Raw genomic sequence first — 16102 nt, forward strand, 5'->3', positions numbered from 1 at the left:
GTGGTAGCAATTCAGCAGTGAAACCATCCGGCCTGGATTTTCTTCGATGGGAGGCATCTTCTCGATGGACAAGGACACATTACAGCTGATGGCACATAGTGAAGACCACCAAGGACTACAATGAACAATTACCAACTGCATCACCGAGAACTCCTAGAAACAGGCAACCTACAAGACTGAGTCAAGAAGAAATAGAAAGGCCAAACAAGTAAGGGGGCTGAACCATCATTTCAGAACATTCCAAAAAAAAAAAAAAAAAAAAGCCAGAGAGCCCACTGGAAGAACAAATCCGTAAATGCCAGGCACTGGTCACAGGTAGTCGGAATGTTACAAGGAAGTGGCACAACATGGGAGAGTCAAGAAACGGCCAAATTACTTGAAGAAGTAATGAGCCGTTACAGATTTTTTATTCCTAAAGCCTAAGAAGTCTTAAGTCAGGTTTGTGATACAATCAAGACCTGCATTTTGAAAAATCATCCTATTAATTGTGGGAATACTAGGTGAGGGCACTAGCACACAAGATCTTAGATTTGGGGTGCAGCGGCTAAAGCCACCAGCTGCAACTCCAGCATCCCATACCAGCGCCAACTGGAGTCCCGGCTGCTCCACTTCCAATCCAGCTCCCTGCTAGAACACCTGGGAAAGCAGTGGAAGACAGCCAAGTGTCTGGGCCTGTGCACCTACCTGGGAGACCTGGATGGAGTTCCAGGATACTGGCTGCAGCTGGGCCCAGCTCCAGTCCCAGAGGCCATCTGGGAAGTGAACCAGCAGGTAACAGCACACTTCATCTTGCTCTCTGTACCTCTGCCTTTCCAAGAACTAAATATTTTAATTCTCAGATTTGAGGACAGAACATTCTAGTAAAGAGACGGTGGAGGTTTGCACTAAGGTGATACGGAAAGAAGTCGACTCCAAACATTCTCAGGGGGAATCGGGGGCACTGGGGGGGGGGGGGGGGAGATGGAGTTAAGGATGAACGAACAGAGGGTGAAGCTGTGGGCCAAAGGAAGGAACAGCAGGAGTTCCGAGACAGGAGACAAGGGGAGGAGAGGCCTTGGCGGAGGGAGGCGGGACGGCACCGCCTTGAATGCTGCTGCCCATGAAAACCGTGCACTGCAACTGGTGGCACGCACAGGGCCCAGGGATCCACTGTATCTCGCTCCAGTGGCACAGACCCACACCGCACACTCCTCTCCTTCTCAGGGCCAAGTGCCTCCACATAAGCTACCTGTCTCTAGGCTCTCATCTGTGGACTCCAAGCTCACTCGAAGACGCTCCGATCTCCATGGGCCACCAGATGCAGGGCATTATGAAGACTCAAAACATGTCTACAAAAATACTGTGTGGCAGACGGCGCTGTGGTGTGGCAGGTACAGCCACCACCTGCAGTGCCGGCATCCCATATGGGCACCAGTTCAAGTCCCAGCTGCTCCACTTCCTATCCAGCTCTCTGCTATGGCCTGGGAAAGCAGTGGAAGATGGCCCAAGTCTTTGGGCCCTGGCACCTGCATAGGAAGTCCCAGAAGAAGCTCCTGGCTCCTGACTTCAGATCGGCACAGCTCCAGCTGTTCTGGCCATCTGGGGAGTGAATCTCTCTCTCTGCCTCTCGGTAACTCCAAGAGTTACTAAAGCAATCATGTGAGCGATTCAAGGGCAGACCAAACACAGGTGCTATGGGAAGGAAAGGATTCTCATTCATTAGTATGTGTGCGTAAAGCCAACTCCAGCGAAGTCAGACCATGGAAATACAGGGGTCAGATCCAGGACAGGGAGTTCCGAGAATGTCTGGCCAGGAAGAGAACCTGCAGGTCACTTAGTCACTCAGTGGACAGGAGTGGAGGGTCCACGGTGAACTCCCGAGAGCTGTGTGCCGGACACTGGGCCTCACGTATGGTACCCACCTTCCCAAGGTTTCCCCTCACACAGGGATTGGGGTGGGGTGTGGGGAGTCTGCACAGGGTCAGTCCTGCCGGAGTCACTGTCCACCTCTGCATACGAAAGCCTCCACTCCCGAGACCCGAGAGGCACGCATCCACCTGCGGGGCGACCCCCAAGGGGAGCTTCCTCCCCTGTCCCTGAAGGGAGCCTGCGCACTGCCCAGGCACACATTTCCCAGGGCTCATGTGCCTCTCTGCGTGCCATGGGACCAGGCCTGCGTGCCCTGGTTCTGCTTCTTCCTCAGGGGCAGCCCAGCCTTCGTTCATTGATCCTGCAGCCTTGCTCGCTAGCAGACCGTCCAAAGAGTTCCCAACCCACCGAAGTCTGCACACTGCCCCCGTCTCAGTGGACAGATGAGCCACGTGGACACACAACACACACATGCACACAGAGGGTCCTCAAGACGTGGCCAAGCTCCTCTTCCTCTGGCCAACACAAAGCTCTGTTCTGATTCACTGTATTACTGACGTGACAATTTTAAGCACCTGTTTTCTACCTTGGGGATTTGCACGGATTAACAAAGGACTGGTGCAGTGTGGTCTTCACCTAACAGGGATGGGGACAGAGACCGCCTGTCCGGTGCTCAGAGCTCCTGGTACAGTTCCGTGAGCTGTGCTACACAGAGCTTCCACCACTCTGCTCTGGACACCCTGGTTAGGAGGGGGCTCCGGCCCCGAGCGCTCCCCGACACGGAGCCCCGCCTGACGAGCCTGGGGCCCTCCCGGACCCACGGCCACGTCGCTCGGGTCCCGGGAGCTCAGGAACGCACAGCTTCAGAGAAACACATCACACGAAGGCTCAGGATCCGGGGAATCAGCCCGCACTTTATTGTACAGTACATTCATGTGAGTTCCTGCATTTGCAAGGGGACCAGGTCACATTCAGGTTAGCACTGCTGGTAAGAGTCCCACACTCCCCTGGCTTCCGCAGCAAGAGCGCGTGCTGCACCTGCACTTCCTCCCCTCTAACTGCAGAAGACAGCACACCACAGAATAAAACCGCAGGCCTCTGCGCTTCAGACTCCAGTGTGAAGGCGTAAGACTCGTGTGAAAACTAAGCCGCACGGGACCCAGCCGGAGCACAGAGCTCCCCAGCTCTCTACAACGCCCACCGCCCGGCTCTCTCCCACCCACATGCAGCTCCAGTGCCTTGGAGGGCAGGGGGTCGATTCCCTCTGAGACTCACGGCCTTCTAGGAGAGTTAACTGAGGGATGCACCTGGGAAAAAAATTCCTCCAGCCACGGATGGGAAACTGAAGCTGCAGGCCTTACAGACACGGACAAGCTGCGCCACAGCCAGCAGGAGGCTGTGCGCCGAGAGACTCGTCACCCTGAGGGGTGAACGGGCGGCAGCCCAGGTCTGGGCCTGAAGCAGCTGCAGCACCTCCCCCAGGCTGTCCCACAGCAGTGCCGTCTCAGAGTGCAGCGGACTGGCACGCCCCCCCGAGAACTGCACTACAGTCAACACTGAAACCCACTAGGTGGGAGGAAACACTCCCGGGTGCGAACATCCCAAGTCAGATTTGCTTGGGTTTTTCGCTAGATAAAATCATTATAAAATGCTTTGGACCCTGGTCCGCCACAGCTGGAATGGTGAGTTACCAAAGACACAAGCTCCCACCCAGAGACAGGTGCTTCTCAGGTAGCACACGTCTCCCAGAGTTCAGTGTGCTTTAGCGAAGATCAGCGACCCATTGCATAATGAAGTCCATGACTCAGAATCCACCTGGAGGCACAGTGAACCCCAGGGACTCACGGGCTGCCGAGTCCTGCACTTACCAGGTTGTGGGTGGAACTGATATGCATAATACTGACCCCAAAGCAATCTTCAAGGCAGAAAACGTGAATGGGGGAGGGAATAAGACACTTGTTAAAAAGCCACAACACATCTGAAACCCCAGAGCCAGTGCCTGTGTTGTACCCCTGAAGCGAGCCCCCAGCAGGCCGAGCTCAGGGAGCCGTGATGTCTTGGAAACCAGAGTGACTTGCAGCTGATGCCTAAATTCAGAGTCCAATGCAGAACAAGTTGACATTTGACCAAAGTTTGCATTGTATCTAGAAATATGTTTTTAAAAAAAAATGGCAATGCACACCAAAAAAAATTTGTGTGTGGTAATTCATGTACAACAGAAGGCACTGTTATCCGCGTAAAACCACTGAGCCTGCACGGGCAGAACCTGAGACGGGCGAGCCGACGCCCGGGCGCGCAGCCTTGCGGGCTCACGGTCCGTCCTGTTCAACCCAGCCGCCGTGCCGGACCTCACACATGACAGTAGCCGCTCAGGAGGCAGACCTCAGGGGGAGAGAGGTCCGAGCGGGGCCAAGTGCTGCTGCCCAGAGCCAGCGGCCGGCTGGTCCGGCAGGAGGGGCCCTCCAGGGAGCCCGCGCTCCTGCCCTCAGCACTCACACCCGGCGCGCCTGCTCCTTCAGTGGCTGCTGGGCACGGCGCTGAAGTTGAACGCGGAGAGGACTCCTTTGCTTTCGAACGTGAAGCCTCCCTGCTGTTCAATCTTCTTCTTCGCCTCTAGCACCGTCCGAAAGAAAGAAGGAGAGAAAGAGAAGCAGATAAGGCGACTGAGTCAGAAATACACCCAGAGCTGGGCCTCCGTGCACTGCGTACAGGGAGGAGTGGGCCTCGCCGCACGGCTTACTCCTCCCAAGTGAACGTCGGGTTCAGGGAGTGGGCGAATGGCACCAAGTCCCCAAGGCAGCTTCACGGTCCCCACTGCCCCAAGAGCCGAGGACTCCCGCGAGGGGCTGGCACGGAGCCGTGCGTGCCGGAAACCAGGCTGGCAGAAGGCACGGAGCTGCAGCTCCAGCTGCCGGGCCCACCGTGTTTCCTACTCAGAGATTTCAGCAGTCCCAGAGTCTTTCCCACTGGTAACTGAGGAGCGACCACGATCAACATTCAGTATTTCTAAGCCGGCGCCGCGGCTCACTAGGCTAATCCTCCGCCTTGCAGCGCCGGCACACCGGGTTCTAGTCCCGGTCGGGGCGCCAGATTCTGTCCCGGTTGCCCCTCTTCCAGGCCAGCTCTCTGCTGTGACCAGGGAGTGCAGTGGAGGATGGCCCAAGTGCTTGGGCCCTGCACCCCATGGGAGACCAGGAGAAGCACCTGGCTCCTGCCTTCGGATCAGCGCGGTGCGCCGGCCGCAGCGCGCCAGCCGTGGCGGCCATTGGAGGGTGAACCAACGGCAAAAGGAAGACCTTTCTCTCTGTCTCTCTCTCACTGTACACTCTGCCTGTCAAAAAAAACCATTCAGTATTTCTGCCAGCTTCCAAACTGGCCAGCAGCAGGAAGCCCACAGACCTAGCCTCAGCTCCAGGAACACAGGCTCCTGGCGGGCCTGGGGGGCCTTGGCATCTGCGGCAGGGCACGGGATGTCACTCACTCCCCACCTCTGGCTCAACCCAGGCCGAGGACGTGAAGCCTCATTCACCAGGAAACCCAGACGCACACGTTTCGGCCTAGAGGGACTCGTCACAGCTATCGTACGCTAAAAGCCGTTCTCACACCACGGAGGGCTGGCCTCCAACAGCTGTCGAAGTATTTAGGTGCCGTGTGGCTCATCACACAAGGCTGGCTCCCGGCACGGTGCCCACGCACCCACCTGCCACCGTCCGCCGGTGCTCCGCCAGCGTGTACACCTCCTGCAGCGCTCGCCTCTGGTCCTCGCTGAGCGGCGCCGTCAGCAGCTGGTACCAAGCAGCGTCCCGACTCTGCACAGCTGGGGCGTTTCAGGGGCGTGCAGGAGGAGGAGGGAGAGGGGAGAGAGGCCAGTGAACACTGCGCGTCCAGAGAACTAGTGGCTGACCCAATCGCAGTGGGGTGGTCTCAGACAGTGAGAGACAAGGTGCCAAGGCCCACGGGTCCTCAGCTGTGTGGGCGTCACAGGCTCATCTCTGGTAGGCCCGGTTCTAACTTCTTCCCGAGGTTTTTACCTGTACTCAGCTGGAACAACTTCCTGGGGGATGTTCATCTTACCTAACTTCAAACACCGCTCCTATACCAAGCACTGAATCTGTACCTTCAGGCAAAGCTTCCCCCAGGCCTCTGGATTTTTCCAGTTAAATAGCTCACTTCCATCAAACTCGGCTCAACTAAACCAAATTTCGCATTTTCCTCCCAAGCCCCTTCCGTCTCCCCAGGCCCATGATGAGGTCCGTTCGTCTCCCAGGCAACCACTGTAACCCTAACGTCCTTGACCTTGCCCTCTCCACACCCCATCGCGTGCTGCTGTCTTCATGACCTTGGCCTCTGGGCTCCTCTCTCTCAAGCGTCATCCTCCCACTATCAGCGCCCTGTTACTTCTGCGTGCATGCACTCATCGTGTAAGGCCTGGCTCCCACAGCCAGTCCCACTCAGATCTCCTAACTTACCCGGAGTACACGCCACCACATCTGCGGGGTCAAGTCCACACAGAAAACCATCCAGCAACCCTCTCGGCAGTGGGAGCAGACCACCTCAGGACAGAACTCAAGGCTGCTGCAACCCAGCCCTATTTATTTCTTTGCAGAAATTGTAAGGAGCAGCCCTATGGGCTGGTCCAAAGCTAGCAGCCTATTACTTGAGGACTTTTAAGATTTCTTGATTTATTTTAAAGACAGAGGACAAAGAGAGAGAGAGGGAGGGAGATGCCCCATTCACTGGGACGCTCTAAATGGTCCAACAGCCAGGTCCGGGCCAGGCAGGCTGAAGCCTGAACTCCACCCGGGTCTCACACATGGGAGGCTGGGGGGAGGTACCCGGCCGACTTCCACTGCCTCCCGGGAGCGGCCCGGAGTCAGACCAGCGCTCCTTTCCGGGATGCCAGCATCACAGGCAGCAGCTTAACCAACGGAGCCACCAGCAGCCAGGCGAGGGAGGAGCGCTTCTTCAACACTGCACATACCCGAGGCCCAGCCAGACCTGCAGGCTTGCTCGCCGAGTCTGCTGCACAGCCAGCTCTGGAAACCGGCGCCCCGGGGCAACTCCAAGCACCTGCGATCTCCCACCCGCCCAGCCTGGGGACAGCTCCCCCCATGCCCTTACTGGGCTTTCATTGCCTGCATGCTGCCCCCTCTGCCTGTCCCTGCTACAGTTCAGCACAGCATGTGGTGTTTGTCTTCATTAATGGTATTTTTCCAACACTAAGCTGTGCCATTATGCTGGTACTGCCTTGTTGGTAACAGTATTTTATACACCAAGGGGTCCGTGTTAATACACTTCTAATGGCAAAAAATAGGAAGTAACCCTCAATGTTCTGTAAGTCATGGTATAACTGTAAATAAACACTATGTGAGCACACAGGAAGTGAAGGTAACAAGATTCATCTAGTAACAATTTTCCAGGGCCTGCAGGTTAAGCAGCCACTTGGGATACCCAGGTCACATCTTGGAGTACTTGGGATCAGCGCTACCTCCACTTCCAGGTCAGCTTCCTGCTGCTGTACCTGGTGAACAGCAGGTAACGGCTCAAGTGTCTGTGTCCCTACCACCCATGTGGGAGACCTGGATGGAGTACCTGCCTCCTGGCTGTAGTCTAGCCCAGCCCTGGCGGTGTGGGCATTTGCAGAAGTGAACTAGTGGATGGAAGATCAATCTCCCTCTCTCCGTCTCCCCCTCTCCCTCCCCCTCCGTCCGTCCGTCTCCCCCTCTCCCTCCCCCTCCGTCCGTCCGTCTCCCCCTCTCCCTCCCTCTCCCTCCGTCCGTCTCCCTCTCCGTCTCCCTCCGTCCGCCTCCCTCCGTCTCCGCCTCCCTCCGTCTCCGCCTCCCTCCGTCTCCGCCTCCCTCCGTCTCCGCCTCCCTCCGTCTCCGCCTCCCTCCCTCCGCCCGCCTCCCTCCCTCCGCCTGTCTCCGTCTCCCTCCGTCTCTCTCCCTCTGTCTCCCTCTGTCTCCCTCTGTCTCCCTCTGTCTCCGTCTCCCTCTGTCTCCCTCTGTCTCCGTCTCCCTCTGTCTCCGTCTCCCTCTGTCTCCCTCTGTCTCTGTCCCTCTCTCCCTCTCTGTCTCTGTCCCTCTCTGTCTCTGTCCCTCTCTGTCTCTGTCCCTCTCTGTCTCTGTCCCTCTCTGTCTCTGTCCCTCTCTGTCTCTCTCTGTCTCTGTCTCTCTCTGTCTCTGTCTGTCTCTGTCTCTCTGTCTCTGTCTCTCTGTCTCTGTCTCTCTGTCTCTGTCTCTGTCTGTCTCTGTCTGTCTCTGTCTGTCTCTGTCTGTCTCTGTCTCTGTCTCTGTCTGTCTCTGTCTGTCTGTCTGTCTCTGTCTCTGTCTGTCTCTGTCTCTGTCTGTCTCTGTCTCTCTCTATTGCTCTGCATTTTCTACTAAACAAAAAAAAAGTCAATTTTTAAAAAACAGACTCCAAATCTTAAAGTTGCAATAATTTTTTAAAGTATTTTCATTGATTTACTGCCTTTTCTTTGCATTTTCTATTCCTGTCTCCTATTTCTACGCACGGGGTTACTGGTCTTGCTCACTGGCGGCAGGCCTTTGTCTACTGTGTATCTTATGCCTACGATACACAGGTGCCAGGTATTCTCCATGTCCTCTAAGCTACCTGTGCGTCACAGGGCACCCGCTCACGGGCACTGTCAATCACTAACAGGTTCATGGTTGCAATTTTTAAGCAACATCCGAAGCCCGAACTTCTTTCTGTTCTGTAAAACGCCCGCGCGTGTACACGTCGAGGATGGACTACACACGTGATGCTCCGCCTGACGTCACTCCTGAGGACGGCCTCCTGGCCTGCAGCCGTACCATGAAGGCACACGAGGGCTCCTTTCCCTGGGCGTCTGTCTGGGAACTTCTCTCATAAAACAGACGCGTTTTTAGAAGAGTCTAGACCAACCTCAGGGTGGAAACCGAAACAACCTGTGACCGGAAGAAGACAGGCAGAGTTTAGAACACGCATCTGCAGGTGCAGGCGGTCGAGGCTTACTGAGCAGAGCCTGGGTGAAGAACTGGTATTCATCCACACTGTTGTCCAGGTCCAGAGGCGTGCTGAAGCCCTCGAGGGCGGTCTCCTCCAGCACCTCGTCGGCCCAGTCGTCGTCGTCGTCGTCCTCGTCTTCTCCTCGCCCGCTGCTCGACTGCACGGCCTGAGAGGCCACGTTCGTCTCCTCTTCGTCGCTCGAAATCTCCTCTGTGGATCCAGTAGTTGGGGGAAAGAAAGCAGAACACAATGATAAGACAGAAAATGACGGGGGGAACAAAAGACATTCTGGAAATGAGAAAAAACACGTAATTCTAGCTGAAGTCGTAAGAAGACCTACCTCATTTGGCCCACTGAGAGCGGCTGTGTCCTCACTCAACACAGTGTCCCTGTCTACGGCCCAGCTGCCCACTGCTCCCTACCATGGCTGCCTCGGCCTCCCTGGTAACTGCACATTCCCAATTTCATTTCCCATCATCAACAAAGGTCAGGGCATGTGTCCAACCTAACAGTGGCCTCCCATCAACAATTCAAGTGTGGGTTTTTTATTTATTTGAGAGGTAGAGTTGCAGACAGTGAGAGAGAGAGACAGAAAGGTCTTCCTTCCCCTGGTTCACCCCCCAAATGGCTGCTATGGCCAGCGCTGCGCCTATCCGAAGCCAGAATCCAGGTGCCTCTTCCTGGTCTCCCATGCGGGTGCAGGGCCCAAGCACTTGGGCCACCCTCCACTGCCTTCCCGGGTCACAGCAGAGAGCTGGACTGGAAGAGGAGCAACCAGGATTAGAACCCGGCGCCCATATGGGATGCCGGTGCCACAGTCTATTTATTTATTTAATTAAATGCTACAGACAGAGAGCGAGAGAGAGGTCTTCCATCCACTGGTTCACTCCCCAGATGGGCCCAACAGCCAGAGCTGGGCTGATCTGAAGCCAGGAGCTTCTTTCAGGTCTCCCACGCAGGTGCAGGGGCCCAAGGACTTGAGCCATCTTCTACTGCTCTCCCAGGCACAGCAGAGAGCTGGATGGGAAGTGGAGCAGCCGGGACTCGCACCAGCGCCCAGATAGGATTCCAGCACTGCAGGCAGCGGCTTTACCCGCTGCGCCACAGCGCAGACCCCAGCAATTCAAGTCTTCAGAATCAACTAAGTCAACGATGAACAGCTGAGAAACAGCTAAGTGAGGAGGGCACCGCTGGAAACAGTAACACAGCGAGCAAAGCAGCTGCAGGGTGAAGAGACGTGTGTGTACCACCGCAGACTCCATAGCTATATTCAGCGCTGCCCTGCTCCAAGCAGGTAGATCAGTATTGGAACTGGGTGGAATACAGACGCAGAAATGTCAAACCATCATCAATAGAAGAGGAAAACCTGGAGTAAATCCAACCAGCATTACTCATCTGGAACCATACATACCACACCAGAGTGGCAGGACCCAAGATTTACAGGGAGGCAAGAAATACAAGGCAAAAGTATCTTTGCTAGTTAACCACCCCATGGTGTAACAGAAAGTTCAACAAGAAAGCTTGAGTTATTACTAAAAAAACTTCTATCTAGTTATTATATATTATATAGTTATTATATATTATAGTTCTATCTAACCCAATAATTAGTTAGCAAAGCAAGAAATAAACAAAATCATAATCATTTAAAATTTAAAAATTCTATAATTGTTGTCATATACTTAGCAAAAAAAAAAAAAAAAAAAAACCCTTGGTTAAGAAGCAATAGCTGGGCCGGCACCACAGCTCACTAGGCTAATCCTCCGCCTTGCGGCACCGGCACACCGGGTTCTTGTCCCAGTCGGGGCGCCGGATTCTGTCCCGGTTGCCCCTCTTCCAGGCCAGCTCTCTGCTGTGGCCAGGGAGTGCAGTGGAGGATGGCCCGAGTACTTGGGCCCTGCACCCCATGGGAGACCAGGATAAGCACCTGGCTCCTGCCATCGGATCAGCGTGTTGCGCTGGCCGCAGCGCGCTGGCCGCGGTGGCCATTGGAGGGTGAACCAACGGCAAAGGAAGACCTTTCTCTCTGTCTCTCACTGCCTGACTCTGCCTGTCAAAAAGAAGTAATAGCTCTGGGGGTGCACAAACCACAGTGGAGTGCCTGGATGAATCCCAGCTACTCCACTTAGAATTCCAGTCTCCTGCTAACGCACATCCTGGAAGGTAGCAGATGATAACTCAAGTGGCTGGGCTCCTGTCACCATGTGCACAGCTGGGCGGTGTTCCACACCCCTGGCTCAATGTCTGGCCCAGCCCTCGCTGGTGTGGGCGTCTGCACTGTAAATTAAAGCATGAAAGAGACACCTATCTCCCCCACTAACATGTGGGGCATGCACATGTGTGTGTGTGTGCATGTGTTTGTGTGTCCTCTCTCTCCTGTCAAATAAAAAATGATTTTAAAAATATGCTACTTCAAAACACCTATATAGAATTTAGAACAATTAAGAAGCTGTGATGTATTTTGGGAGAAGGATGGATTACTATTACTTGTATTCAAACAAACTGGAAGGTGTTTTAAACCTGTACCTGTTGGTATCACAGAATTCAGCATGAAAAACAGAACTGTATGCTTTCCGGGAGGAATTGTGACTTTTCTCAGTTGAAGACATGACTGTTTTTAACCAGAAGACGATGGGTGAAGCTACTTCCTGAGCGCCTAGCGATTCACTGCATTATCTCATCATTCAATAATACTTATTCTAATATTCTTGACCACTCAGGAGGTGGGCAGGTACGGCGGTGCAGGGGGCTTAAGCCACTGCTCAGACACGTGCATCCATATCACAGCGCCAGCTCAACTGCCTGCTCCTTCCTGGGCTGCAATCCAGCTTCCTGGCAACACATCCCAGCACGCAGCAGCGAACGGCCCTGTGCCCACAGGGGAGACTCCACCTGAGTTCCCGGCTCCCAGCTGCGGCCACACACACTGAATCAGCAGATGGAAGATCTCTATCTCTCCCTTTCTCTGTCACTCTGCCTTTCAAATAAAATAAATCTTTAAAAATAAAGGTAAAAACAGACACTCCACTAATGTGCTATCCCAACTCTTCTGCCCTTTGTTTAATGGCTTTTCTTAAGGCAGCACAGACCCAGCAAAGCAACGCGACGCTGCAACTGCAGTCACACTCACTCGATGCTGTTACAAATGTACTTCTCAACGAGCAACACCACCCATCAACGGCCGTAACAAATCATGAAGCATTTCACGTGTCACGAAGCACACCAAGGGGCTGGCACTGGAGTTAAGTCACCGTCTGCATTGCCAGCATCCTGTACGGGCACCAGTTCAATGCCCAGCTGCTCCACTTCTGATCCAGCTTCCAGCTAATGTTCCTGGGAAAGCAGCAGAAAATAGCCCAAGTCCTGGGACCGCTGTACCCATGTGGAAGACCTGGAAGAAACTTCTGGCCCCTGACTTCCGCCTGGCCCACCTCTGGCCACTGCGTCCATTTGTGAAGTGAACCAGCAGATGGAAGACTTGTCTCTCTCTTTCCCTCTGTACTTTACCTCTCACATAAATAAATAAATCTTGTTACAAAAAATAAAGAGGGAAAGAAAATACATGCTCAAACAAGAACCAACTCTAGCACTCACGGCAATGAAGACTTTACCATTTTCATCCATGTCGGCTTGCTCAGTTTTTGAACGATCTTCCCGGTTTACCAGCTGTCTAGTGGCACAGATCTGCTTCAGGCCAAGGAACAGGAAAAGAATCGAGGGAATGATCTGCCCCACCACAGCATCCACGGCAGGAGGTCGGTTTTGCAATTCCAAAAGGATACTCAGACCTATGATACACATCTTCCGGTCATGATGCCTACAAATTTTGAAGGAAAAAAAAAAAACAGACTTGAAAAATATAATAAAAATAAATTCTGGAGAAACCACATTCACTGGAGTTACACAGTTATCCCATCAACCATTTTGCACCACATAAAATCCTAAGAAAATCAGATTCTGTAACCCAATTGTTAACATCAAAGCCCCAGGGGAGTCTGCAGTTAACACAGCGAATGCTATGTCACCCAGCCCATGACTGCCTCGTTCTGTGTCCTAGCAAAGCAGGAATGCAGTATTTGACAGCGGAGTCGCTGTATGATGGGGAAGTGCAGAGTTCCGCAGACTTCTGTCGTTACACTGGTCCACGGGTTTCCTGGCAATCCAAGACGCACAACGAGAACCCAGAAGCTTAGCACGTGGTGAGCTCAACTTGGTGGCCACCAATCAGCCTATTAAAGGCCCCTGCTGTAACAGATAATGAGCATTTCTATCTGAAGGAAAAAAATGTTTGGCTAGTATACACGAGTCATAGTTTGCCAGTGAATATTTCCTATAAGCTATTGAAAACCCAAAAATATTAAGAGTTAATAGACTACTGTGTATTGGTGCAACACTTGTAAAATTCCAGGCATGAACCAAAAGATCACTTGCAGTGATTCAACTCATTTAGCATGCGTAACTGTCGATGATGACTGTATTACAGCTTCCTTGACTACTCTTCAGGAGTTGGATTCCCGCCCCGTTGAAGTTACAATGCCAGAGCAGAAGGCTCTAACAGGAACTGTACTTGGCCTGAAGTCTTTCTCTTCTGCTCCACCCCTAACTCGCAGGGCACAGAGCTGTGCAATGGATCTCGGAAAGGCGGCAGACCAAGGATGCCAAGGACATGCAGTCCCAGCGGTCCGGTCCACACACGGCTCAGAGACGGCCTCTCCACCTCCGAAAATCTGCCTGCTGGTGCATACCAACTGCATAGCTGAATGACCACATCTCTGCTTCTTAAGTCTTCACCAGAGAAAGCCCCTACCTCTGTAAAGTACCCTTCCCTTCAAGGCTTTAATAACAAATCTCACTGAAAGACAAACTCCAGCCTCCACCTGGCAGAAAACCAGAACACATGCAGCAGCTTGCCAGTGTTCCCCAGTCCTCGCCCTGCATCCCGACTCAGTCCACCACCCTCACACCCACATGGCAGCATCCTAACTCTTTCTGCAGGAAGTCCATGTCCCCGGGGGCAAACTCTTCTCAGTGTTATGACACTTAGCAAGAAAACTAAGTGTTTTAAAACAAACTCAGACTCTAGCCTAACAGTCACTGCTACGTGACTTGAGCTGAGCACATAGGCATGGCTTGGCATCGCACTCATCCCACGTCTCAAAGTGAGGAGAGCGCTTCCGATCAAGCCAGAAGCTCCCGGACCTCACGTTCCAGAGAAGCTCCCCTGAGACCCGCAAAGAGCTCAACATCGTGGGACAGTGCACTCTATCTGTGCCAGCGAGTGCTTCCTCGGAAACCTGACCCTGTTTAGAATGTGCGCCCTGCAGCCGCACAGCAGACCGGGCACCCCCGACACTTGATTCTTGTTTTCTAGGTATCCGCTGATACACAGCCGACAGCAAGTGGGGAAGACCCACACCTCATTTCAGAGCCTGCGTTCTTCCCACTAGAGTAGACTCTGCTGAAACATACTCTCCATTCTCTCCAATGTGAACATTATGGTAACAAACACAAACAGTCATTCCCAGGAAGTGAAAATTATCTTTCCGCACACTATTACACTGTATATACTAAAAAGCAAACGTCCCAGAAACGGAGAAGCATTATAAAATCCAAAAGACACATACCCAATAAAATAATCCGTGTCATTCATCCACTGATTGATAAACTGTACAGTGATAGGTCCCGGGTTGTGCGGCAGCTGCACTCGCTCTAGAGTATGCAGCAGCAAGTCAGGGCTGTAGTACAAGGCAGCGATTGCCACCTGGAGACACATGGTACGCAGCTCGCTGGTCTTGACCCCTCGAGTTAACCTCTCCAGAACAAGCTGGACAAAGAGCGGAATGCACTACAGGGCAAAAAAGAGAGACAGAGTCAGCCACCCACACGGCAGTCACCTGGTGTGCACAGGTGGCAAAGACTACTATGTAAATCGTCTTCAGAGTTACGTAAAAGACGCACATTCTCAAAAGACCCATCAAAGTTAAATAGACAAAAAGAAGTCCCATAGCAGCGCCAGACGCATCCTCCCTATTTCTAGGTGCAGATGAGAGTCAGCCCAAGACTGTCCTGACAGAATCCACACTTGAACAGCAGCAATAATCTGACCTGGACCCAGCCACTTTCACGGTTAAGGTACCATGATGGGGGTGGGATTTTTCTTTGACAAATCAAACCGCAAATGAATGGGACTACAAGTAAGTGTGATGTCATCAGAAAGTCTCCTAGGACCAATTCCTGTTGACTTACATGAAAAATGAAAAAGAATTGAGAAAAATGTGATGGACCCTTCACAGTCAACTAAGATCATCTGAATCCAACTCTAACTATGGATTTTGTCTGATTCTTACCTGGGGTATTCTGTGTTCTGATTTCAAAGCACAACACGCATGAAATAAGCAACATTCGCAACCACCATCATCAGATAGTGACTGACAGATCAATAAAGCTCAAGAAAATGTAAAGCCATTAAGAATACAGACAAGTTTTCAAACAAGTACAACTGAAAGTATCTCTTCACAGTCTATGAACACAAAATCGATTACAGGGACTGGCTGGATAAACAAACTACAGGGGTCTACAGAGAGCCCTAGGTAGTGAGAGGAGGATCGCGCACTCGCTCCCCATCCCAGTGTGCAGCATCGGCCTGATGCGCCCGCAGTGATGTACGTGCTGAACTGAGGGACCCGAAACTGCGGGGACAATGCGGGAGGAGAGCAAGGGCCCAGGGGAGGCCGGAAGCTCCATTTCCAGGAATATACTTGTTTCGGGAGATACATTTTAAGCAACCCCTAAAAATTAAGATACCAAGAAATAAATGAATCAACCAAACAGAAATGACTTTAAAGACTTTGAAATTGAATTATGTGGCTGCATGTTGGCTGTGTGTTTATCTCCAGATTCTAAACTGCACAGAATAATGAAAATACTGGGATTTTGCTGTTAGGCAACTCAGAAGATGCTGGTAGTTCCCCTATAAACAGCAACAAGCCAGGCCAGCAGGTCATCCTGCTAAGGAAGGCAGGCACCAACAGTAACCCTCCTGGGGCTGGGACAAACCTCCACGACAGGCTGTGAACATTTCAAATCCACCACTATGGAGAATTTTACAAATAAAGGAAACCGTTTCTAAACTAAACAAAGTCATAATGACATCACCTCAAAATGCCAATAAGGATACATACATTTTAATTTTTTGTATTATGTGGCTATCTAAATGATTTCATTTAGGGGTGTGTGTGTGTTTGTGTGTGTATGGCTTTTATTTTTT

General features: G+C 52.5%; 1 protein-coding gene across 2 annotated transcripts in view; it reads right to left on the minus strand.

Moving 5' to 3' along the window:
- Positions 1-2736: 2736 nt before the first annotated feature.
- IPO8 (importin 8) overlaps positions 2737-16102 on the minus strand; it is a 65546-nt gene continuing 52180 nt past the window's right edge. For both annotated transcript variants that reach the window (XM_051850377.2, XM_051850380.2), the window contains 5 exons: positions 14460-14680; positions 12447-12652; positions 8845-9048; positions 5549-5665; positions 2737-4461 (listed from right to left, as the gene is read on the minus strand). In XM_051850377.2, the coding sequence (XP_051706337.2) occupies positions 4364-4461; positions 5549-5665; positions 8845-9048; positions 12447-12652; positions 14460-14680 (846 nt within the window). In that variant the 3' untranslated portion in view covers positions 2737-4363. The remainder of the gene's footprint in view (positions 4462-5548; positions 5666-8844; positions 9049-12446; positions 12653-14459; positions 14681-16102) is intronic.

The sequence above is a fragment of the Oryctolagus cuniculus genome, chromosome 9 (genome assembly GCF_964237555.1).
Source record: "Oryctolagus cuniculus chromosome 9, mOryCun1.1, whole genome shotgun sequence".
Classification (NCBI taxonomy): Eukaryota; Metazoa; Chordata; class Mammalia; order Lagomorpha; family Leporidae; genus Oryctolagus; species Oryctolagus cuniculus.